This window comes from Gossypium hirsutum, chromosome A08 (assembly GCF_007990345.1).
Source record: "Gossypium hirsutum isolate 1008001.06 chromosome A08, Gossypium_hirsutum_v2.1, whole genome shotgun sequence".
NCBI lineage: Eukaryota > Viridiplantae > Streptophyta > Magnoliopsida > Malvales > Malvaceae > Gossypium > Gossypium hirsutum.
In genome coordinates, this window is record NC_053431.1 from 111104571 (window position 1) to 111130426 (window position 25856).

The window sequence follows — 25856 nt, forward strand, 5'->3', positions numbered from 1 at the left end:
TAATTTTAAAAGTTAATACATCTTTTTTTAATTAGCAATCTCACTGCTGTTGACTAAAAAAAGAAAAATAAAATAATTAAATAATTATTTTGTAAATTTTTATAATTAAGTGACAAAATTATTTACTAATAATTGAAAGAATATAAGTATAATTTATCCATAAAAAGTTAAAATTAAACTAAACCTCAGCACCTCCGAAGTTAAAAAACTGCAAAAGAAGAGAGGGATAGGGAATGTTTATAAAGGCACCGCTGCCAATAAGGGTAACTAAAAAGTGACTTGTAACCTAACTAGCTAATTCGAAGCTATTGTTTTTGTTTTGTTATTGCGTCACATGCGTTGCATGAAATAAACTTTTATCCCTTTGTAGAAGAGTAGTGCACTCACTCAACCGACCTCACCAAATATTTAAATAATTTAAGGGTAAATTACACCAACAGTCACCCAACTTTGGGGTAGCTGACAAAACATTCACCTAGGTTTCATTTCAGTCACTCAACTTTCAAAAAGTTACAAAACAGTCACTAACGTTATAAAAAAGTGACAAAATAGTCCCTGATTAACAGTTTCCATCAGGGTGTTAACAGGATGCTGACGTGGCAAGTTAACCAGCTGATATGGAAAGTTAACTTGCCACGTTAGTGAAGCGGCTGATGGGTCTTGGTTTGGGGCGGGTTAGGGAAAAAAATTTAAGGGTTATGGGTTTAGAGGTAAAAAATTAGAACCAGATTAGGATTAAGGGGATTTGGGGAAAAAAATTGATTTGGGGAAATTTCGATTGTGATTTGGGTTGGTTTAGTGTTGAAACTAATTCGAGAATAGATTAAGAAGGGTTTAAGGTTAGAAATCGATTCAACAATCAATTAACAGGGTATAAGATTGGTCTTTTTTGTTTGCGGATAATTTATTATAGGGTAAATTACCCAAAAAATTGAAGAATTGTGTCATTGGCTTTTTGTTGCTATAATCTAAATTTCCAACGAGCATATATGGCAAAAAATGTTATAATCTTTGTTTGAACTGCTTTGGAGAAAATTTTTTATTAGATTCTGTTTTTTTTAATGTCTTTGTCTCTTTGTTATCAGTGAAAATGCTGAGGAAGAAATGGAGGAAGAGGAGGAATTTGTTTTGAAGAGTCTTGGATGGAAGGGAAAAGGACTAATAGCAGTGCATATGATGTTGAAAGTAATGCAAACCTTCATATGGAAAATTCAAACGGTAATATCCTATTTTGTCTGTTTGTTAATAGTTGGACCCTTTTAAGCTTTTTTTTCTTATCCTGAGAGGTTTATATTCTTTTTGTATGTGCAATTTCTGTAGTGATTTTGAAGCTAAACAATAAATTATAGTAATATATTGTTTCCAGTGAGATAATCTTACAGGTAGTTTGTTAAAAGACAAGAAGAAAGAAGGTAGTCTTCGATTCTACAAACCAAAGTTCAAATACATCTTCTGTGATATGGATGGTGAGATTATTCCCACTGTAATTCTATTTCTTATTAATTCCAGTACCATATCTAATGCTTTTGTAACTTTAACGCTAGGCACACTGCTGAACAGCAAAAATCAAGTTTCTTTGACCAATGCAAGAGCTTTGAAAGAGGCATCATCGAGAGGCTTAAAAATTGTGATAGCTACTGGAAAAGTAAGAACAACAAGCATTTTACAATAATTTTACCACTGTATTTCTTCATCTAGTAAACTGGAACATATGTATGCTTGTCTTTTATTTATAACCTCAATTTTACTGTTAGCATTCTATTGATTATGAGTTGCTGGATAACTTTTTATTTTTTTTTCTCATCCATCTAGCATTTTGCTTGCTAACAAAGATATTGGTTACCAATACCTGACTTGTTGCTTGTCAGGTGCATCCTGCTGCAATAAGTGTTTTGCAGATGGTTGATTTAGCTGGAAAAGATGGCATCATTTCTAAGCATTCTCCTGGGGTTTTCTTGCAGGTACTTTTCCTTTTTCCTTGCTGATGGCTTCTGTTGGTCTACGTACAGGGCATCGCCATTTTTCCTCCTCTTCCTCCTCATTCTTCTCCTCCTCCTCTTCTTCTTTTTCTTTTTTTTTTCTTTGACCCTAAAATGGTGCTGGTAGGGCTATTAAAGTGAGAGTAACCGGCTAGCTGGATGGTTTTTTGACACCAATTACACCGTCACTTGCCATGTCACTTTGTTGTGATGTCTGTGACAGAAAACGGCAAAAAGAACTATTCTGTAACTTTTCAAAAGTTGAGTAACTGAAATGAAACCTAAGTGACTGTTTTGTCAGTTACCCCAAAGTTGGGTGACTGTTGGTGTAATTTACCCATAATTTAACTACACCCCATAAAAAGCTTTTTTGTTAATGAAATATATATTTCTGTGCGAAGTTAATGGGAATATTAAAATATTATTAAATTGCATTAGAAAAAGGGTAAATTATGTATTTAGTCACCTGATTTTACCTATGTTTCAATTTTAATTATTCAATTATGTATTTAGTCACCTGATTTTACCTATGTTCCTATTTTAATTATTCAAATTTGTTATTTTAGTCATTCCTGTTAGATAATTTATCAATTTTAGTCATTCTACTATTAAATGCTAGACATCATATAAAATGCTAACTTGACAGTTTTTTATTGTTAAAATTACACATTTAGCTCTTAACACTTTTCATACTAAGTCAAATTAGCCATAATTCTAAAAATTTTAACAAAATTAACTCTTAATATTTGTACATTTTTTTTAATTTAGTTCAAATTCATTTTAAAAACTTAAAAATTTATATTATTTATTATGAAAAGACATAAAAATAAAAAATATTAAAAAATAAAATTACATTATAACTTTTAAATCATCTTTCCCCATTAAAATTTTAGGCTTGACACGTGTTAAATTACGTAAATATATTTTAATATTAAAATATTTTAAAATTAAAATAACAGAAAAAATGGTTTTGAAACCCTTCTCCCCTCTTGATTAGTTGAATAGATGTAAGTTGTTTTTTGTTATTTTACTCAAAGTGTATGGATATTTTTTTTTCAACCTCTCCTCTCTTTGAAGTCAAAATTTCTAAACTCATAGATTTCTCGATATTTTTATCTTAAAATTTAACCTATATATTAAAACCCATAGTTTTTTTTAAAGGTTTTAAAACCCATAGTTGAAAAAAGTAGAAAACCCAAGAACTATTTTGTTTGAAACTCATGTCTTCAAAAATATTTTGAAGCTATGAAACATGTTAAACGAAAAGGGCTTTTTTTTTTAGAAAAAATTGAAAGTTTCAGACTATAAAAAGGGTTAAAATAATATTTAATTTACCCATTATTTGCCAATCGAAGAAATTGAAAAGTTCTACAACTTAAGAAATAAGTTCAGGGCAATTGAAGGTTTTGGGTTTAAAACAGAGAAGAGAATGAAAAGGGATTTTTGTTCCTCATATGAAAATATAAGATTTTTTTTTTTGCTTTTTCTAAAAATAGTTCTTATTCAATTAAACATACATTTCAAGTTAAGAATTATTTTTATATATTTTATATATTTATGTATTTTTTATAATAAATAATATATATTTTCAAGTTTATTTTTTTTTTTTAAATTTTTAGAATTTGGACTAAATTGACAAAATGTGCATACATTAATGGTTAAATTGTTGAATTTTTTTAAAATTAGGACCAAATTGATAAAAATGTGTAAAGTGTTACTAAATTTATTACTATACCAACTAAAAGACTCGCGTCAGCATTTCATTTGGTAACCTAAGGTATTTAATGATAGAGTGAATAAAATTGACAACTTATTTAACGGGAGTGACTAAGTTAACAATTTATCTAACAGAAGTGACTAAAATAACTGATTTGAGTAACAAAAATAAAAATGTGAGTAATCTCAAGTAATTAAATAAGTAGTTTACCCTTTAAAAAAAGGTTAATATTTCATTTGAATTCGAAAAAGTTTATCTTTCTTAACCCTAATATTGTTACAGGTAAATTGTATATAAGGTGACCAAAATATAAAAAAGTAAATTCATTTTTAATTACTAATGTTATATATTTTGATAATTTATGTATTAAATCAGTAACAAAATATTCATGTCACTTTTTTTTTATTAGTATAATAATAAATTTAATCCTTCAATATTTATAGATTCAATTAATTTATTCTTAATTTTAAAAATTCAATAAATTTAACTCTTAACTTTACACATTTTATCAATTTAATTCTTATTCTAAAAAATTACCAAAATCCTAAATGAAAAGAACCAGTAGTGGCACAAAAAGCGCAATTTTATAGCATTCATATGGCGGATAAACATAGCCAAACTCCATGCTGCCAAAGATTAATTTCAAGAAAAAAGTAAAATGAGAGGTAAAACATACACGAGTCCTCTGGTAAGAAAGGGAAAATAGTCCTACTCCAAGGGGTAACAAAATCAAATAAACAGTAAATGTAAATGCTAATTAAAGCAAAATATATTTATACTTGGCCATGTCTTTTGGACTATTATGTGTATTCATATTCTTGGAAAGATTAACAATCCATTTCCTCACTGTAACTTTTTAGTTCGAAACTAGTCTCCAAATCCCTTCAAAAGAAAACCAGAGTGAGATTGTTATATAAGTTTTTTTTAAATTTGTTAGAGTAATGATTAAATTAATAAAAATATTTAAAGTTGAGAGTTAAATTTGTTATATTTTTTAGAATTAGACCAATTTGATAGAATCTATAAATATTAGAGAGATAAAATTGTTATTATGCTAATAAAAAAAAAGTACCATGTTAAAAACCCGTTAATGATGTAAGGAGGAGTGACCAAAGTTTTAAATGTCGATAACATTAGTAATTAAAATAAATTTTTTTGAACTTAAATGACCAAAATAGGAGCATGCTAATAGTTGAAACATGCTTTATAAGTCTTTGTACTCTTTATAAATTGAAAATTTAGTACTTGGATTCAAAAATTTAGTCTATTTACTTTTTATATTTTAAAATTTAAATTCAATTATTAACACTTTGGTGTAATATTTTGAAATAACAAATAAAAAAAAACTCATTTGGTACTAATATAATTAAAAATGATATTATAAAAAAGTTGAATTTAATAAAAAAAATTTAACGGTATTAATAATTATCCCAAAAGTAAAATACCCAAAAAATAAAAAATAAAAAATAAATTTTAAATATAAAAAGATTACAGTATAATTTATATATTTTTTAACAAGAGAGAAATAAAAGATAAGAATTGTAAAATGAATTCAAAGGGACAGCAGTGAGTTTTTTTCCGTCCTTTATTTAAATAGTTAAAATAAAATTTTTTATTTTTAAAAAAATAAAATTTAATTTAAAATATCAAATTCTGGTTTCATTTTTATCGAATTCGAGTATAATATTTAATGGAAAACTTAAACACAGATCTTTCGTTATTTGATTGATAGAACTAGATTTTATGATAATCATATATATTTCATTGAAGCACTTGGTAGGAAAAATTAAAAGAATTCTATTTATTATTTGGTGATGTTGAAAAATGAAAAATAAAATAAAAAAATTAAATTATGTGATAGTGTTGAAAAATAAAAAAATCTGATGAAAAATAAACTTTCATTCTTACAAAACACATTAAAAATTACTTAATTTTTTACTTTTTCATATTTTTATTTGTCCACTCACTGTTAATTCATGAATTTATGAAGGGAATAATCCAGGTTAGGTTTTCAGAGAAAATAAGACGAAAGGGTAAAGGCAGCAGACGATGAAGAATCATGTTCTTTAATCTTAAGTATTTGTGAAAGCAATGTTAAGTAGAGTAATAAATTATTGCCAGAATTTGAGGCGTTGATGGGGGCAACTTTGTCGTCGTTTCATCCCAACTACGACTCCATGGAGCTTCCCTTTCCACCGCAAGCACAAGGAAAACACGAATACCTGAAATATAAGATACCCCTTTTCACATTTCTTTAATCCATCAACAGGCTTTGACAAGAAAACAAAACATGAACAACAATAAATCAACACATTAATCAATCCCATAAGCAAACCCCATTATTGTTATTTACACCCTCAACTTTTCTCTTCTCATTAAATTCAATAAACAAGTCATGCTCTCACATTCACATGTACATGGACATGAAAGCTTTTCCTAGTCAAATTTAAGTAATACCCTTTTGATTAAATTATACAACTTGACTATGATAGAATCAAAGACAGAGCAGCAGCCTCAGTCCTGACAGATCAATTTTCCATTAAATTCCCACTTAAACAAGAAAAAGAAATTAAGTTTTGTATGTTTAAAAAAAAATTACTTTTCCTCTCTGGAACTCGGGAGCTCTCATTCTGTTCCTTACATCAGCAGTCACATAGTTTGGACAATTTGGTTGCTTCTTTGCATATCCTCCTTTGTGTCTATCTCTCTATCTCTCTTTTTAAAAAAAAAAAAAAAACACTCACTCACATATTTGGTTTGGGCATTTTGTTTTTCCCTATAGCCTAGCCTAGCCTTTCTCTTTCCTTTCATTTGCTCCAATGGCTACTCTTAGTGATATTGGGGTGTCTGCCTTAATCAATATTCTCACTGCATTTGCCTTCTTGTTGGCTTTTGCTGTGCTGAGAATTCAACCGGTCAATGATAGAGTTTACCTCCCAAAATGGTATATCAATGGAGGAAGGTCAAGCCCAAGAAGTGGTGGGAACTTTGTGGCCAAGTTTGTCAACCTCGATTTCAAGACTTATCTTACTTTCTTGAATTGGATGCCTCAAGCTTTGAAGATGAGTGAGAGCGAGCTCATCAACCATGCTGGCCTTGACTCTGCTATTTTCCTCAGAATTTACTCTCTCGGGTACTCTTTTCTTTTCTTTTCTTGCGTTTATCTGCTCGTTGCTTCTGGTTAATATGTTGTTTCTTTTGACACAAAGCTTGAATTTTGTACTATAATTTGCATTAAACTTATGCACATTGTGGTAAAAAGCTTGACCTTTTTCTTTTCTTTTGAGAATTCCTACTCTGCGGTTTGTCAATTTTCTTGGCTTATTCTTCCATGTTCTTTCTCCTTGTTTTAGCGTAAGAGAAAGAAGCTTTAATATATTTGACCATTTTTTGACAGAGTTGTTTCCTCTCTTACGGCTTTAAGATTTTTGTACCCATAACTGTCGTGGCACTTTTTATCCTTATTCCAGTGAATGTGTCAAGTGGAACATTATTTTTCTTGAGGAAAGAATTGGTTGTGAGTGACATTGATAAGCTCTCAATATCAAATGTCCCCCCTGTTCAGTATAAAATCTTTAATGAATATCTCCTTGCAAAATTTTCTAGCTTTTCTAATGAGTTATGGTGGGACTATTTCAGGTTTTTTGTTCATATAGGATTGGAATACTTGTTCACAATTTGGATTTGTTACATGCTCTACAAGGAATATGATAATGTGGCAACAATGAGGCTGCGTTTCTTGGCTTCACAACGTAGGCGTGCAGAACAGTTCACTGTTAGTCAAAACATCCTATTTTACTTTCTTGAATGACCCTAGAACGCATATCACTCCCACTTATATATAATTCACTATTCAGTGGTTTATTCAACCTTTCATCTGGTAGAAATTGGTGAACTTTGCAGGTTGTTGTGAGGAATGTGCCACAGATTTCGGGTCACTCCGTATCAGATTCCCTGGACCAATTCTTTAAAACAAATCACCCTGATACTTATCTTTGTCACCAGGTAGTACACTTATTTTGCTTAAGGATTTTATATGTTTTCAATTATAATGAGAGCAGTAGATGCATAATAAACATCTAGCATATCCTCGGTGGCTTTTTAGGCGGCTTTATAATTCCTGCCATTATTTTTGTACTCAGGCTGTTTATAATGCAAACAAATTCGCTAAATTGGTGAGGAAAAGAGATAGGCTTCAAAATTGGCTAGACTATAACCAACTGAAGTTCGAAAGACATTCTGAGAAGAGACCAACTAAAAAGGTAGTTTGTGCTTATAAGCTTTCATGATAGTAGCATAAGCTGTGTTAGCTTTATAGTTATCCTTCGAGCTTTATATCAATTTAGCAGTTCATCAAATAGTTTACGGACCTGGTGAATGCTTTCAACTTTCAGACTGGATTTCTCGGGCTATGGGGTAAAAGAGTTGATTCCATTGATTTCTACAAACAACAAATAAAAGAATTCGATAAAAATGTAAGCTGCTGCTGATGTTTCATTCCAAGGCGTTCAATATATGGTTGAACCTGTTTTCCTTCTGCATTATTCTGGACCATTGGATGGCTCTAATATTCTATTTATTTCATTGTCTTTAATCGTCTCAGATGGCACTAGAGCGCCAGAAAGTTCTCAAAGACACAAAATCTATCCTGCCAGTTGCTTTTGTATCATTTAAATCGCGTTGGGGGGCTGCTGTTTGTGCACAGACACAACAAAGCAAAAATCCCACACTGTGGTTAACAAATTGGGCTCCAGAACCCCGTGATATTTATTGGCAAAATCTGGCTATACCATTCCTCTCGTTGACCATTCGGAAACTAATAATATCATTATCAGTATTTGCATTGGTATTTTTCTACATGATACCTATTACTTTTGTGCAATCTCTTGCAAATTTAGAGGGTCTTGAAAGAGTTGCTCCTTTCCTTAGGCCGGTTATAGAACTGTAAGTTAGCTTAAATTTCTTAGCTTATAGATACTAGGATTGTGATTTACTTGTATTAATTTTTTTGTGCTAAAATTCATCCTTAGAATCTATTGCTCACATTTTAGACTTGTCTCTTTAGATAACTTATAAAATGAAAGTGGGAAGCCATTAAACTATATACGACTAATTTTTTGATTATTAGCTAAGAATTGTAGGACGTCTTCTGTAATATGTCTTGTCTGCAACTTAGGACACTTTACTATGAGAACATAATCACCATTATAGCAGGTCTCGAACTATTAATATTATTTGATCAAAGAATATATACAAGTATTTTGAAACTTTTTGAATTGTTTTAGCACCCTCACAAAGTGTTACTTGAAAATAATGTGCAGGTAGTTCATCAAATCTTTCTTGCAAGGTTTCCTTCCTGGTCTCGCTCTTAAAATCCTTTTGTATATACTGCCTACAATTTTGATGATCATGTCAAAGATTGAGGGACATATAGCTTTATCAACTCTTGAACGACGAGCATCAGCAAAGTACTATTATTTTATGTTGGTGAATGTGTTCTTGGGGAGTATAGTGACTGGAACAGCTTTCGAGCAATTGCACTCTTTCCTTCACCAATCACCAACTCAGTAATCCTCGATCCACTCGTACTATTATTTTAAAGATGTTATAGAATTGTCTTAAAATTCTAGTTTCTTTTACTTGATCTGAATTAATCTGACATTGAAATTTTTTTAGATTTTCCTTTCTTTTAAATGGCTTAGTGATGTCTAGGTGGAATGCCTATGTTTAATCTGCAGCTGTGAATATATCTTATTATCATATGTTCTGAATATTCCATTCTAATGCAGGATTCCTAGAACCATAGGAGTGTCAATACCGATGAAGGCCACTTTCTTTATTACATATATAATGGTTGACGGATGGGCTGGTATAGCTGGTGAGATTCTCCGACTGAAACCGTTGGTTATTTTTCATCTTAAGAACATGTTTATGGTTAAGTCCGAAAGGGACAGAGAACAAGCCATGGACCCTGGCAGTGTGGACTATCCAGAAACTCTCCCAAGTCTCCAACTGTACTTCCTTCTGGGAATTGTGTATGCAGTGGTTACTCCCATCCTTCTTCCTTTTATATTGAACTTCTTTGCCTTTGCGTACCTGGTTTACCGTCATCAGGTTAGTTCTTTGCAATGCTGCTGAATTTGTATGCTTTCTCCACAACTCTCACTAGGAAGCTCATCGGTCATAGAGATGGAAAGTCTACTAATATTTGAAAGATGCTTTTGCAGATCATGTCATTCTGCTTGTGATCTCGTTTTCCATTTAATCATGCAGATAATTAACGTCTACAATCAACAGTATGAGAGTGGTGCCGCATTCTGGCCGCATGTTCACAGCCGCATAATAGCAAGCTTAGTGATCTCTCAACTTCTATTATTGGGTCTTCTCAATACAAAAGAAGCTGCTAATTCAACTCCTCTGCTTGCTATCTTACCCATATTGACATTATCCTTCAATCAGTACTGCAAGCACCGTTTTGAGCCTGCATTCCGAAGATATCCACTCGAGGTAAGTTCCATACTTTGCAAATAGGTAACAAGGGCCAAAAGGTTCTTTTTATTTCATATGTGAAAATTTGTCCAAGCTATAGCTAAGGTTCCTTTTTCATTGTTATCATGCAGGAAGCAATGAAAAAGGACATAATGGATCAAACCATAGAACCTGATGTTAACTTAACAACCTTCTTAGCTGATGCGTACTTGCACCCGATTTTCCGTTCCTTTGAAGAAGAGGAATTGGAAGAAGTGAGAGTCGATAAAGTTCGAGTTGACAAGAACCAAAGTTATGGCGACAATGCTCAAAGTCAAACTAGTGATGATCACAGTTCCCCTTCCCCACCTCATCATCCCACCACCTCTGCGCCCCAAGATGTTTATCACCATGGCTTCCCACCCCAATATGCCTATAACTTTTCCTCCCCTACCCATTATGGCTATCATTATGAAGCAGAGCCGGGCAATTCAAGGGACTAATATATGTATGCTTAGAACTAAGAAGTCTTAACCAATTTGTCACTAACCAGGCATTGATGTTGAAGTCCTTTTCCATTTCTGTAAATTATTTTTTGCTACTATTCATATCACCTTGTCAATCAAGGCATTTTTCAGTAAATTATGGTTTGATGTTCCACCATGCTAAGTAATTGTTGGGGGGATCTTGGGTTAATATTCTATTTAGTATTTGAGTTTGGCTTCAATGTTCATTTAGGTACTTGAATTTAGTTTCAATGTTCATTTAGGTATTTGAATTTTTTTAATTTGATATTTTATGGTTTTTTGTCTAAATTTAGTACTTAAGTTTGGCTTTAATATTTAATTTGATATTTAAATTTTTTTTTCTTCTTTTTTCAATTAAGGGCTTATATTTTTTTTACTAAAATACTTGTGTGAAACATTGATCGATAATATTTTATTTGATTTGTATATCAAATTAAACTTTAAAGTTAAATTAAAGTATCAAATAGCACATTAATCCAAAAATCTTGAAAGGCTTAAATTTTAGAACTTAGACTGAAATTTTCCACACGTCGTAATGTTGAATACTAGAATTTTCCTCTTTTAGAACATTGCACTCGAGAAGACATGATTGATGTGTTCTGAATTATGATCAACGTAACTTGCTGGTAAAATGATGATGAATTTTTAATTTCAATAACAAAAATTCAATCTTTTAGTACATATGGAAAAATAAAATGTCTGTCATCGATTAGGGTGGCCGAGAAATCTGCTATTCAATCTTGGCTACTATAAAGAAACAATTTACAAGGTCAACCTAATTACTTCTTTGATTAATGAAATCTTGAAATAAATTTTAAAAGAAAAGGTATGCGTGAAAGTTTCAAAATCATAGGTCGGCGCAAGCATTTCTGAAATAACAAGCATGTTTACGCAGATGGAAAAAGGGGCTGAATTCAGCCATAACCAAAAATAAAGTTAAAGTTTATAAGCAAGTTTAACGTATATAGTGGGTTTTTCTTTTAATGAAAATAATATAAAAAATAAATTAAGTAGTATGAGTGGAAGGATATTTACAAAAATAGTATATTTGTTATATAACTCACGGTGTTATGTTACTATGCCATGGCATCACCTACAACATTAAAATTATACTATATTTTTTGGTAATTTTTAAAATTATATATAGTTAATACGATAAAGTGGTGTTGCTACACCATTTTCTACAACATGTCAGGAATTGGAGGAGAAAACATAAAAAAATGGTGAGAATTAGGGGAAAAAAATAAATAAAATAGGGAATTAACTTTTGTCATTACTTCTTGATTTTCCTTAATTCTCTATATTTTCTCTTCAAATCTTGATATAATATAAAAGTGGTGTCGTGTTACAATGCAACGATATCACTTTACCGTTTTGGTCATATACGATTTGAAAAATTATGAGAAAATATGATATAATTTTGGTGTAGATTTAATTTAGTGGGACACTATAACATTTATTTATAATGTCAATTTTTTTTAAGATAGTGTGACAAACAGAGTAACGATACATCATGACTTACTATAACAATTGTACTATTTTCATAAATAATTTTCAACCCACCGTCTACTAATTAATTTATTTTTATAAAAAGAAACCGTATATAATCGTATCATTTGTTTATGGGTTTAGGGGTTTTGTCCTTTTTCTCAATTTCTTGCCAAACTATAATACGGTGCTTTCGCTGCACCGGACCTAAAAGTGCAAACTAAGCTGCAATACCATTTTTCTTCTCTCCTCTGTTCTGCCTCTATTCTTTCTTTCTTTTTTTTTTCTGTTACACCCTGCATCAATGGCAACAAGCTTGAATTTCTTCCCCGAGACCTCAGAACCCAAAACTACTCATCTTCCTGACTGGTATTCACCAGAAACAAGAATCTATTCCAGCACGTATTCCTCTATATCTCTCCCAACTGATCCATTTCTTGACGTTGTTTCCTTCATTTTCTCTCACCAACATGATGGGGTTACTGCTTTGATTGATTCCTCATCTGGGTATTCAATATCTTACTCAAAGCTATTACCTTTGGTCCAATCAATGGCCTCAGGTCTCCACCACCTCGGTGTTTCCCAAGGGGATGTGGTCTTGCTTTTGTTGCCAAATTCTGTTCATTTCCCCATTATTTTCTTCAGCGTTTTATATTTGGGTGCAATTGTTACCACCATGAATCCACTAAGTAATATGATGGAGGTCAAGAAACAAATTGTTGATTGTGGTGTGCGTTTTGCATTTACTCTACTTGAAAATGTTGACAAACTTCAGAAATTGGGTGTTCATGCAATTGGGGTACCAGAAAACATGGACCTGGATTCAGAAAAGACTGGTTTTTTATCTTTTCGTAAGCTTATTGGGGGCCAATTTGGTAAGGCGCCAAGGCCTGTGATTAGGCAGCAGGACACGGCGGCAATAATGTATTCATCAGGTACTACAGGCGTTAGCAAGGGAGTTGTATTAACACATGGGAATTTTATAGCAAATGACTGAGCTTTTTGTAAGATTTGAAGCTTCACAGTACGAATATTCAAGTTCAAAGAATGTGTATTTAGCTGTTCTTCCAATGTTCCATATATATGGATTATCACTTTTCGTGGTTGGATTATTGTCATTGGGTTCTAGCATTGTTATCATGAGGAGATTTGATGCCAGTGAACTGGTGAAAGTAATTGATGACTATGGAGTTACTCACTTTCCAGTTGTTCCACCTATACTGACAACATTGACAATGAGAGCCAAGCATGTTTGTGAAAATAGCTTGCAGAGTTTAAAACAGGTTTCCTGTGGTGCTGCTCCTTTGAGCAGGAAAACCATATTGGACTTTGTTCAGGCTCTTCCTCATGTTGATTTCGTTCAGGTACTAAGGCTTAAGTTTAATACATCCCTCTTAAGTTGTCATGCTCTTACAATTTGTAACTAATATTTGGGAGGTTAAATTACTTAGCTTGCTTCAATTTTGTCTCTTTATAGGGCTATGGCATGACTGAATCAACTGCAGTAGGAACTCGTGGCTTCAACAATGAAAAACATCATAATTATTCTTCAATAGGACTTCTAGCACCAAACATGCAAGCTAAAGTGGTATATTGGAATTCTGATCCTTCTTTGCCTCCTGGCTTTCATGGCGAGCTTTGGCTAAGAGGACCTGCAATTATGCAACGTAATTAATTAGCCCATCTTTGAATATGGTTTGTCCTATTTGTTTTAATATGAGAATGACATAAAACCGGTTCTTTCTATTCTTGTATTCTTATTCTCACCTTTATGTTTTCTACATGATCAGTGGTCCAGTCAGTCATAAAACGATGCAAATATGCCTGCATTTTGTTTAAAGCAGTCCATGTTGCAGGAAAAGGCAATTTGTTCACTTAATGATATAAAAGCTAGAAACTTCCGAACAAATTCTTGGGTAGCTTATTTATTAGGCTTCTCTTGATTTTCCAGGATACATAAATAATGTTGAGGCCACCAATATGACAATTGACAAAGATGGTTGGCTACGTACTGGTGACATTGTTTGTTTTGATGAAGACGGGTATTTGTATTTATCTGACCGCTTGAAAGAGATTATAAAATACAAGGGCTATCAGGCATAACTTCTTTTCCCTTTCAATTTAATATACTTGATGAACAAATATAAGCTAGTGCTCTGAAATCAATTTAACATGATATTTATAATGTTATTGTTGTACCAGATCGCCCCTGCTGATTTAGAGGCTGTATTGATTTCCCATCCCGAGATACTAGATGCTGCTGTAACTTCGTAAGTATTAACTTTCACATTTTTATCTGACATTGACATGTTGTGGAGAGAATTGTTTGTTGTCCTCCTTCCTAAAATGAATCTCAAATTGCAAGCATATGCATCTGATTTCTCAAAAGACAATGAAGCCATTAGACCACTATGTGTACGAGGAACAATAAACTATGAAGTCCAAAGTTCAAGACTAAAACCTAGGTGAATGTTATATTATAGATCAAGGTCAATTAAATTGTCTATGGAATGAGTAATTGCAATTTGCAACCATCACAACATCACAAAACGTCTGAGCTTGGTAATGCTTCTTTTTAGCCTTTATTCACTTTTAGCGATGAAAAATAGAATTAAACAGCATCCATTTTTTTGGGTGCTTTAGAGCCGCTGATGAAGTATGCGGTGAGATTCCTGTGGCATTTGTGGTGAGGAGGCACGGTTGTACACTGACCAAAGGAGCTGTCATAGACTTCGTGGCTAATCAGGTGCATAAGTTCTTGCCGTTTTTGGATGTCATATAATATCCCTTCCTTTCAAGTATTTACATTTACAAATCATACCCAACATAATACAAGCCTAATACTCTTCGAAGCTCTTTTACTGTCCTGTTTATCAAGCACTTATTTTATACTTTCATCTTTATTTATATTAGGTTGCACCTTATAAGAAAGTAAGAAGGGTGGTGTTTACAGAATCAATTCCAAAGTCTGCTGCAGGAAAAATTCTTCGAAAAGAACTTAAGAGTTTCATAAGTTCTAGACTTTAAGATCTTTGTTCTGGTAGAGCTGATTTTTTCGCAGATTTAATTCTGACAAGGTAGGACATTCAGCTACAAAGACAATTATAATTCTGTTTGTCTAGGTAAACAGCAGCAATCTGCAGCTACTTGTATCAGTCTTGAAGGGATAGTACAATTTAATGGTTCATAGGGTCCAAAAGACCCATGTGGGATTTCAGCATCATGTATAAGATACTTTTTGCTACCTTGTCTTTGTCATTATTTTTAAGTTCAAGCCTTGTATTTAGTTAAAATTGTCTTAATTCAGCCCTTCAAATCATGCAGTCCCTCTCTATATAAAGAAATTATTATGTAAAATTGCCGTATATTTCCATATCAGTAGCTAAGGAAACCTTGAATGGACTTCTGAAGTTTGAGAACTTCGTGCAACACATACATCTGCAGAAACCAATCAAATCTTTGAGCTTAAAAGTCTGATAGCTATTATTGATGGGTCAAGTCTCATGGCTATTATTGATGGGTCACACTTTTCAATGAATTTTGCTCGTTCACCATTTTTAATGTGGTTTAGCAATGTCCTCAATCTATTCATAGGACAAAAATGGTGATGATGTTTCGTTTGATACCTGAATATATCATTTTGACTAATTTCAGTTTCATGCTGTGTATGAGAGCTTGTCTATATTGCTTGTATGTGCCTATTCATCCCTCACAGCTGCTGCAGTTGTAGTGACTGGTTCTGACTAGTGCAAATTTTGTGCGGGACATTGAAAAAATTACTTTTTTGTGATCCTATTAGCCTGAGGAATAGCTACTGCATCAAGGTATGTACCTCTTCAACAGGATTTATGAATTCCGTAAAAGCTGACCAGTATTACTATACCTGATTATGCATTTGTTTGCCTCTCAAAATTCTCAATTTTCATACTCTTTATATTGTTCCCAATCTTGATTATGCATTCTTTGTTAAAACTAGTTCTTTAGTCTTGTTTTTTCCCGTGCCCATAGATTGGAACAGGCAGCGTTGTATATTTGGCTGAATTTTTTCACTCATCCCCTGCAAGCAGGCAAAGCTTGCTCATTGTTGTCGGCTGACACAATCAGTTTGTAACAGTTCTGTACATTTGCACGTGGGGCACAACTCTAAATTTGTCCTACAAGATTGATTTATCTTACAGCCAGAAAGCCTTGAATCATAATCTGTTTTTGATATAGAAATAATCTGGAAATCTTATATGTAGTAATTCAATTAACGCATTTCTAGTTTCTTCTTTCGTTTTCCTCTCAAATATTGTCCTAAGCATAAACTTGTTGGTAATAACTGTTTTCTTCTTTCTTTTTATCTTTCTACTACTAAGTGTGACAGACCTAATAAGTACTTGGATTTTTCGCTTCTTGAATGCTCGAAAACCATTTAGTATCTCATGATAAATTGACGGATATAGAAAATGTTCATGTACCAGGAATTTTAATGCCAATTAGGAATTTGTTTTTGTTGATATTATGCTGCAGTGAAAACATGATGGCTGGAGCTGATGTTGGATCATCCTTCTTTTTAGCTTTTTCTTGGTTTTATAATTACAACTCCACATCCGAACCTGGTTCAAGTTCTATGCAACAAAACTCAAATATGCCGCAAAGATGAGGAAACAGAAGCCTTCTATGAAGGTGATACGAGTCAAAAAAGCCCAAATTCTTGAAGGCGAGGCCCAATAAGCAAATTCCCAGCCCAATCAAGAAATCCATCCATACTTAGTTGAAAATCAGGCCAAATTGTCAAAGTGGCCCAAGTTGTAAAGTTTTATTTTTATTTATTTATTTATTTATTTTACTTAGTTTAAATTTTTATATTCAGTCCAAGAGTCCCAAATAAAAGACCCTTGGCCGAATTTCCATATTAAAATAATTAGGAGTTTTTTTTTTAGTTTTAGTTTTAGTGTTCTAATTAAATTAGGAAAACATTTGAAAGGCCTATTTATATGGCTTGGCCAGCCACCTTACATTACATTACAATTACATTGAAAATTTCAGATTTGATTTGAGTGAAAATTCTCTTTGAGTTCTTCAAGGATTTTCTCTTGAGTTTTCTTTAGAAGTTGTTTTAACAATCTTTTTGATTGTGGGAGCCATCTTCAACTTTCTTCTTGCCATTGATATTCTTTGGAGGGGAGATTAGAGCCGTTTGAAGGGAGTTGTGAGATCTTTCGAGATTTCAAGGCTTCTTAGGACTTATCTTTTAATTTCTTACTGTCAATTCTTTCTTTATTTCTACTTGTGCTGAATCATTATCTAATCTATTTTCTGTTCTTATTGTGTTTTCAGCCTTTTTCTATCTTAAGGAATCAGCCCAAAAATCCCCAATTTCTAGGGTTTTTCCATACTCTTTTTGGGTGAAATTAGATTGTCGAAATTTGGGGAAAACTATCTTGGTGTTCAATTGGGCAGAATCACAATCTCCTTGAGGGTTTCAAGAACCCTAACACTTATTTCTATTCTCAATTTGATTCTTTGCTGATTTGGGGATTTTATTTCAGATCTGAAAATTCAAAAATCTAATCTTTTAATTTTCTGTTTCGTTTCAGATCTAATTGTTTAGGGTTTTCGTAGGAGTTTCTCGTGACTTGGCAACTCGATCTTGGTCCGCGCGCAACCCCGTATCATTTGGTATCAGATTTTGGGCGTTTTGGGTGTTCTTGGTTGATTTCTAAACTGATCTCTATTTTTTAAATTACAAACAGCAGTTTTACCCAGAAAAATTTTCGAAAAAAATTCATTTGAGTGGGTAAACGTTTTCTGATTGATCTGAAATTTTACATACATATTTTTGGCACTGTTATTGAATATACAAAAATATTTCCCGCAAAAAAATAAGTCGAAAAAGTCAAAAAATTGAAAAAAGACGAAATCCAATAAAAAATTAAAAAAATATTCAGCGGGTTGAATTTGGTGCCCAAATTTTCCAGATCAAAAATTCAATATTTGAAGACATTCCAGATTTAATTTTGTGATTTTTGGAGATCGGGAACACCTCGAATGAAGTTGTCAAGTTACTCCGCAGTTTTTCGGGTTTTCTGTTTTCAGCAATTTTTATTGATTCTTAGCTGTAGGTTTTCATTTGTTTACCTTTATTCATTCTTTACGTTATCTAACACTTTCTTGTTTCTTGTGTTAGTAGGATTTAAACGTGTGCACAACTTCTTCCTCGGTACAACACGAATCAATTGGTGTCTCGTCAGTTTTTGGCATCCTAGTGCAAATTAGGATTCTTTGGTAGTTTGGTTCACACTCTCTAATTGGTTGATATAAACTCTGATAAAGAACTCACAAGATTGAATTCGACCTCATTGAGAATTTGATTTTTTCTTTTTGAGTGATTAACGGTGATGTTTGATAACTTTTATTTTTGAGTGTTGAGTGTTTTGCAGGTTTTAAAAAAAATGTCTACAGGTGATAATAATAGTGACATATTTAAAAAATTCCAACAACAGTTGGATGAACAGGCTGCTGCTCTTCGAGCTTTGACTGCTACCATCAATGAGGTGCAATTGAATCAAGAACCTCAATATCGAAATCCAATCAAAGAAGATAGGGATAACCAACCCCAGAGGCGCGGCCCTCGACGTGTCACTAGAATGGATGATGATTTTCATGATCGTGGACAATCATCTTTGGCAAAACCAAAGAGCGAGCAGCAACGAGAACATCTCTTTCATACTCGCTGCCACGTACAAGGTAAGCTTTGTAGAGTTATTATTGATGGTGAAAGTTGCTCGAACATAGCCAGCACGACGATGGTGGAAAAGCTTTGCTTAACCACTACCAAGCATCCACAACCTTATCAACTACAAGGGCTTAGCAACGAAGGCCAATTTAGGGTCACTCAACAAGTGCGCATCGCATTTTCTATCGGTAAGTATCAAGACGAAGTTGTGTGCGACGTAATGCCTATTCAAGCCTGCCATTTGTTGCTAGGAGAACCGTGGCAACTGGATCGAAAAGTCACTCACGATGGTCGTACCAATAGGTATTCCTTCAAGCATCAAGGAAAGAAACTTACCTTAGTGCCGCTCACTCCGGAACAAGTCCATGAGGACCAAATCAAACTGAGAAATTCTGTTAAAACAAGTGAGGAAAAAGAAAAAGAGAATGAAAAAGAGCAAAAAGAGATTGAGAGTGAAAAGGAATGTGAAACAGAAAAGAAATTTGAAAAAGAAGTTGAAGAAAGAAGAGAAAATGAGTTAGAAAAAGAAACAAAAGAAAAAGACGAGGAAAGGCTAGTGAGGAATGTTTCCACTAACCAAGATATGAATTTTTCTTGTGTTGCTACTTTTCAGGTTCCTGAAAGATCGAAAGATAACTTTCAACTTCAATACCTCTCAAATGAAAGACGCTTTCATACGATCAACTTAGGCAAAGATGAAATCACACTACATGATCCCGAAGGTAAGCGAGGTAAGGAAATTTTAGAAACCGAGTCCATTGCAGATTTGAAAATTATTGATAAAACTTTTGGTGACTTAGTTCTTAAAAGATCCCCTCATTTTGATCCGATTAATTGTTACTCTTCGATTGTGGTTGATAAAGTCATTACGAAAAGAAGCGTGATTTGTTATTCTCTTGATTTACCTTGTGTAAAATCCTCGAATTTGTCCAAATCTGTTTTGGAGAATAAGGTAACGAAATTTTCCAAATTTGTTTTCAATTTATATTCGTGCCTTAAACAGTTTATGTGGTTGTACATGAAGTTTGAGTTCCATTTGACAAAGGTTAACTCAACAACGGAGATTCAACTACACTATGCCCCCGATGAGCGAAGGTTTGTTTTAAATGAAAAAGGTAAAATCGACCCTTATTCTTCTGCTTATCGAGGTAAGATGCTTGAAACCTTTGAAACACTTTTGTACTCCTCGGATAGTGATAAAGATCGTGTTGATGAACACTTAGATCGAAACGTGCTTGACTGTCCTATTTTATTTATTGATGATATATCTGTTTTGATGGTTGATAAAAATATTCTTGTGTTTGATAATGCATGTGTGAGTGAATCTATAGACCGTCGATTAATGCATGGTATGATTATGCAACTCTGTGAACCATGTGAATCTTTTCAAATACCTACTTGTGACGATTATGTTTACCATTTGATTTAATACTCGCAATTTATTCATGGTTTGTGGGAACAATGTGAGACGACTGAATGCCTTAAAACATGTCCATCTTTGTTTCAAATATTTGACGAGGCAGTGGTGAGTAAATTAGATTGTTTGCATGGTAATCTGAATCTGTCCATTCACATGCGTTATACCTGTTCTGTTATGCTTATGATTGGACTACAAGCTTGTTTCCGTTGCTATTTACTATTTCATGGCTATTCTTTTCAGTGGACTCAATTGCCATTACTCCCGTTCGATAGAGGAAAGTCGAGTTCATTTGATTTTTCAGATTCGAGGACGAATCTTTTTGAGGAAGGGGGAATGATACGAGTCAAAAAAGCCCAAATTCTTGAAGGCGAGGCCCAATAAGCAAATTCCCAGCCCAATCAAGAAATCCATCCATACTTAGTTGAAAATCAGGCCAAATTGTCAAAGTGGCCCAAGTTGTAAAGTTTTATTTTTATTTATTTATTTATTTATTTTACTTAGTTTAAATTTTTATATTCAGTCCAAGAGTCCCAAATAAAAGACCCTTGGCCGAATTTCCATATTAAAATAATTAGGAGTTTTTTTTTTTAGTTTTAGTTTTAGTGTTCTAATTAAATTAGGAAAACATTTGAAAGGCCTATTTATATGGCTTGGCCAGCCACCCTACATTACATTACAATTACATTGAAAATTTCAGATTTGATTTGAGTGAAAATTCTCTTTGAGTTCTTCAAGGATTTTCTCTTGAGTTTTCTTTAGAAGTTGTTTTAACAATCTTTTTGATTGTGGGAGCCATCTTCAACCTTCTTCTTGCCATTGATATTCTTTGGAGGGGAGATTAGAGCCGTTTGAAGGGAGTTGTGAGATCTTTCGAGATTTCAAGGCTTCTTAGGACTTATCTTTTAATTTCTTACTGTCAATTCTTTCTTTATTTCTACTTGTGCTGAATCATTATCTAATATATTTTCTGTTCTTATTGTGTTTTCAGCCTTTTTCTATCTTAAGGAATCAGCCCAAAAATCCCCAATTTCTAGGGTTTTTCCATACTCTTTTTGGGTGAAATTAGATTGTCGAAATTTGGGGAAAACTATCTTGGTGTTCAATTGGGCAGAATCACAATCTCCTTGAGGGTTTCAAGAACCCTAACACTTATTTCTATTCTCAATTTGATTCTTTGCTGATTTGGGGATTTTATTTCAGATCTGAAAATTCAAAAATCTAATCTTTTAATTTTCTGTTTCGTTTCAGATCTAATTGTTTAGGGTTTTCGTAGGAGTTTCTCGTGACTTGGCAACTCGATCTTGGTCCGCGCGCAACCCCGTATCAGAAGGGTTCAAATCAAATTGTATCAAAGCTTCTAAGGCCAAAGCAGCCTGAGAACAAACCCTCTGGTCCTAAGAAAGCAAAGGGACCGATCGTTTTGGAAGCCAGACGTGAGAAGAAGAATATCTTGATGGAAAAAAAACTTTTTGATTTTTCCAGGGTGCCTTTGCCGGGCGTTCGAAGAGTGGTACAAGTGGGGGATGCTGGTGATTGGCAATCCTCATGTTGCACCATTATGTATCGGAATATCCTCTTCCTATGAGTTCCAGCAGGGCTGGTGCTCGCATGGCATGGGAGAAAAATGAGCAATAGAGCATGTATAAAATTTGTTCTGAGACTTACAGCTGAGAGTCATGATCTCTCTCAACCAGTTGATTTGAAGGACCATTGCGCTAGGCATGGGACAAACAATTTTGTTACAATCAAGCTTGTACTTTACTCCATGAACTACCTTCATCTCGCCCGTCATCACTCTCCTTAACTTCAAACCTGATGGCGAAAGCACCTTGTTATAATCCGATTTAGCGAACTCCACAAGTTGCGTCATGCGGGGACTAGTTATGTCTTTTATCGGTCCCTATTCTCTGACTAAACTCGCCTTCCTAGCATCGGAAAAACCCAAAGAAAGGATTGTGAGGAAACCAGGCAGAGAACAAAACCTAAGTTTTCCTCTTTCTTTATTTGTAAAATCCAACCTAATTGATTTTGTTTTCATTTTTTTGGATATTGGTTGCGGGGGCTATTTCAGTGTTTTGGTTGTTGATTAATCATTTAAATTTATAGCTCTTTATTTGGTTTCCAGACTGTCCTTGATGATTGTTGCATTTATTATGGTAACATGGTAACACTACTCAACTTCGTATTGCTGGATTGCCATATTAAAGCAGTTGATGTACAACTGTGATATATATGATAGTTAGCTGTGGTTATAACCCTTTTTAACTATTTTTACTTTGTTACAACAAATTTGTCACTTGAGATTTTATCAAATGTGTTTACAGTTTTGGTAACAGCAGTCTACACTTTGGACAAAACTTTATGAACCATCAGGTGAAATTAAATAAACATTTTAAAAAAAAAATGTTAATATGGATAAATACAAAAATTCAAATAAACCCATTTATTTTATGGCGGCAACGGAAGGTACAATATCTAAAACATTGCTAAGATTAGTAAATTGTACAAATTAAGAAGAAGGTGAATACAAATACTGCCTCAAGTATTAAATTTATTTATATATTTAAATTAAAAAAAAAGAGTTAAATTACTTTCCGGCAATGAGTTTGGCGATGGTAGTGGTTTGGAAGCAATGGCCGAGACCAAAGTGAGCGACGAGTAACCAAACAAAGGTAATAAGCTCCCCACCTTTACCTATTTGCTCAACATGTGCACTTGGTCTGCATTGGGTTGCAGCATAGGAGAGTAAATCCACCCATACCTTGCTTATTAACAGCCACTTTCCGTTTTCAAATTTATCCAGCTCTCTGGCCAGCCTGCATGCATCAAACAGCACCGACTTACTTCGATCTCCCTTGAGATGCACAGGTTTAATGTCTGTGTTCACGCCATAAATTATTTCACAGGCCCTTTTATCATTTTCTCCTGCTCCTAAATCGTTTCTTTCAAACAACCTGTGAGCCTCAGCAAGAGTGTCTTGGAATCTTATTTTGGCAAGACCTACCACGGTGGACATCATAGATGGGCGCATGACCAGAAGATATAACATGTAATCTGACAGAAGCTTACTAGTGATCTTATGCGGTGCCGGTGACGATGGCGATGGCAATGACGATGACTCTGACGATGATGCTGATTGTGATGGCGAGTCATTGTGGTAGCAAAGGTCAGTGGCAATGTGCCACAAAATAATCCTCTCATCGAGTTCTGCCTCATGGCTCATAAATTCACTCCAGTCAATGTGGCTGTACTCACCTGACATTAGAACCCATTCCCCTCTACTTGAAGATATTCGCTTAGCAACATGTTTAGAAAGTAGTGCTTCTTTAGATTTTTCTTTGATCTCCTTAAAGATGATGTCCCATAAATCTTTAGCGAGCGGCTCATGTGACACATAAGCCATTTCATCCAAAAACTCCTGAAAGCCCATCTTTTTAGCGATGGGTTCTGGAATGTGGCAAAGTTTGCTGACAAAAGAGAGGGGCAATAGTATTAGCTTCAGCTTTCCCACCAAGTTGGCAACTAGATTCAGGCGCAGCCCTCGCACTACCTTCAAGTCCGAAATTGGGTCCCACCAACTGGTGAATTTCAGCATTGTGGTTGGACTACTTTTCCGGCAATACCTTAAGAAATTGTGTCCCGAGACAGACCCAGACCATCTGCGAAACAAGGGTGTAGCCAAGACTAATACTTCATTTCCTGGACTCCTGTACCAACTAGACTTGGTGAGAGCAAGAAAGCAGCGGTAGATAAGCTCCGAAGGCTTTAAAGCAGGATGAACAGGGGAAGCAAAAGTCCAATCAGAGAAAAAGAGCATTAGGAAGGCTACAAATTCCATGGCAAGGGCACCCAGGAGCAAGCTGTAGGTGATTTTCACATTAAATGGGTCGTATTTACTTTGGTTGGTATGGAAATGGAAGAGCGCAAGAGCCACTAAAATTGACCCACAGGCTATGATTCGGAAAACATAGCCTACCCTGGAATGCATTATCATCATCTTGGTATAGAAAACCCCATACAAGAAGTTGAGTTCAACCTCTATGACTCTTAGTGCATCTTCCGGAGTCCTCATCTTGAAGAATTCTCGGCTCTCTTTCCGCGCGTGTATGCTAAACATGAGATCCACAACAAGGCCCTTGAAGGTTTCAAAAAAGTGATAAGCGTAATGCAACACTTCTAAATCACTCAAGTTGTCTTGCTTCACATCTTCGGCTTCTTTCTCAGGCTGTTCTAGTGTTATGGTTTTCGTGGGAAGGTGGCCATCCCTCATACAAGCAAATTTGTCCATAAGTAGTGCATAATCGGGGCCCGGATCTTCTTTTTGGAGCAAGGAGTTGCGGAAGCTGTCGGTGCTTGCCCGGTACAAAGCCCAAATCCGCTCAGAATACTTGATGACTCCGGCAATAAACATGAGGAATGTGGGCAACTGCAGCTTGTTGTGGGAAAGGGATTGAAAGAAGACATAGGTAGAAGCTACGGCTTGGAGAATGAGGCTAAGCATGTGCCTTTGCCAGAGTTCATTATCTTCAAGAGAAAAGGCTGTGATGGGATCAGGACAGCCAAGGTGCAGTAAGAGAAATGGAGCCCAAAATGCCAAAAGATCATTTTCTTCCTTACCGGAAGAATCACATGGGCTGCGTACGTTGTTGCTTATGAGACCGATAGCAAAATTAGCAGTTGCATCAGCGATCAAGTAAGCACACCAGATGATCAGAATCAAGCCTCTGTCCCTTGTGGATCTTCTGAATGGGGCCACCAATGTGAGGAAGCTCTGCAACATGAGGCTAAAGAGAAGAGCCCCTACGATATTCCAACGCTCCCACACCTTCTTGATAAATATTAGAGCGACTGTTAGACCCGGAACGAGCTTCAACATTTCCTGCCTTCTCTTTCTCTCTCAGTTCTCTTGTTATGTATAAGGACAGTAAAACTACACCGACCGCCAATCAACACACACACACATATATTTTCATCGTCTCCATCTCTTGCTTTCGGTTTTTATTTTTATTTTTATTTTTTATTTTTTATTTCAAAGAAACCACGCTTTTGCCTTTTACTTTTGCCTTTTACTTTTTAAGAGATTTTTTGGGTAATTTACAAAAAAGCCCTTTTATTTTGTTTTTATGGAAATGGTCCGACTTTTTCATTATTTATAGGAAATGACCATTTTCTCTGAAAGAGCGTCCACGTCAAGACGAAGTCAGGGTACGTGTCAGCAAAACGCTTCCTTAGGGGAGTGTTTTGCCCCAAACAGTCATATGACCGTTTGAACTCCAACGGTAAAAAAAAAAACTATAAAAGGCCCCTCCCCCCTTTCATTTTTTCACACAATAGTCCTCTCACAATTCTCTCTAAATTCTTTCAAAATTCTCTCAAACTTCTCTCAATTTTTGTCAAAGTTGTCTCTAATTTTTGTAAAAAAAACTGTGTTTAATTTTTTTTAAATTAGTTTTATTTTTTAAATTACAAAAATATTCGATCGTGTTAGTAATGGCCGGATAATTAATTTGTCTCGATACGAAACACATCTCCGTCG

At 34.2% G+C, this 25856-nt stretch overlaps 1 protein-coding gene and 2 pseudogenes across 1 annotated transcript; 2 read left to right on the plus strand and 1 right to left on the minus strand.

Moving 5' to 3' along the window:
• The first annotated feature begins 897 nt into the window (after nucleotides 1-897).
• Nucleotides 898-10806, plus strand: LOC107929419 (CSC1-like protein At1g32090; annotated as a pseudogene).
• A 1539-nt stretch (nucleotides 10807-12345) lies between these two features.
• On the plus strand, nucleotides 12346-16910 carry LOC107929464 (4-coumarate--CoA ligase-like 6; annotated as a pseudogene).
• A 5849-nt stretch (nucleotides 16911-22759) lies between these two features.
• LOC107929421 (uncharacterized) lies at nucleotides 22760-25306 on the minus strand. The gene has a single exon (XM_016860838.2). The coding sequence runs from the start codon at nucleotides 25194-25196 to the stop codon at nucleotides 22908-22910; it is 2289 nt and encodes a 762-aa protein (XP_016716327.1). The 5' UTR covers nucleotides 25197-25306; the 3' UTR covers nucleotides 22760-22907.
• Nucleotides 25307-25856: the final 550 nt, after the last annotated feature.

Coding starts and splice junctions, on each gene's coding strand:
- LOC107929421 (XM_016860838.2), bottom strand. CDS start 25,196: ATGTTGAAGCTCGTTCCGGGTCTAACAGTCGCTCTAATATTTATCAAG.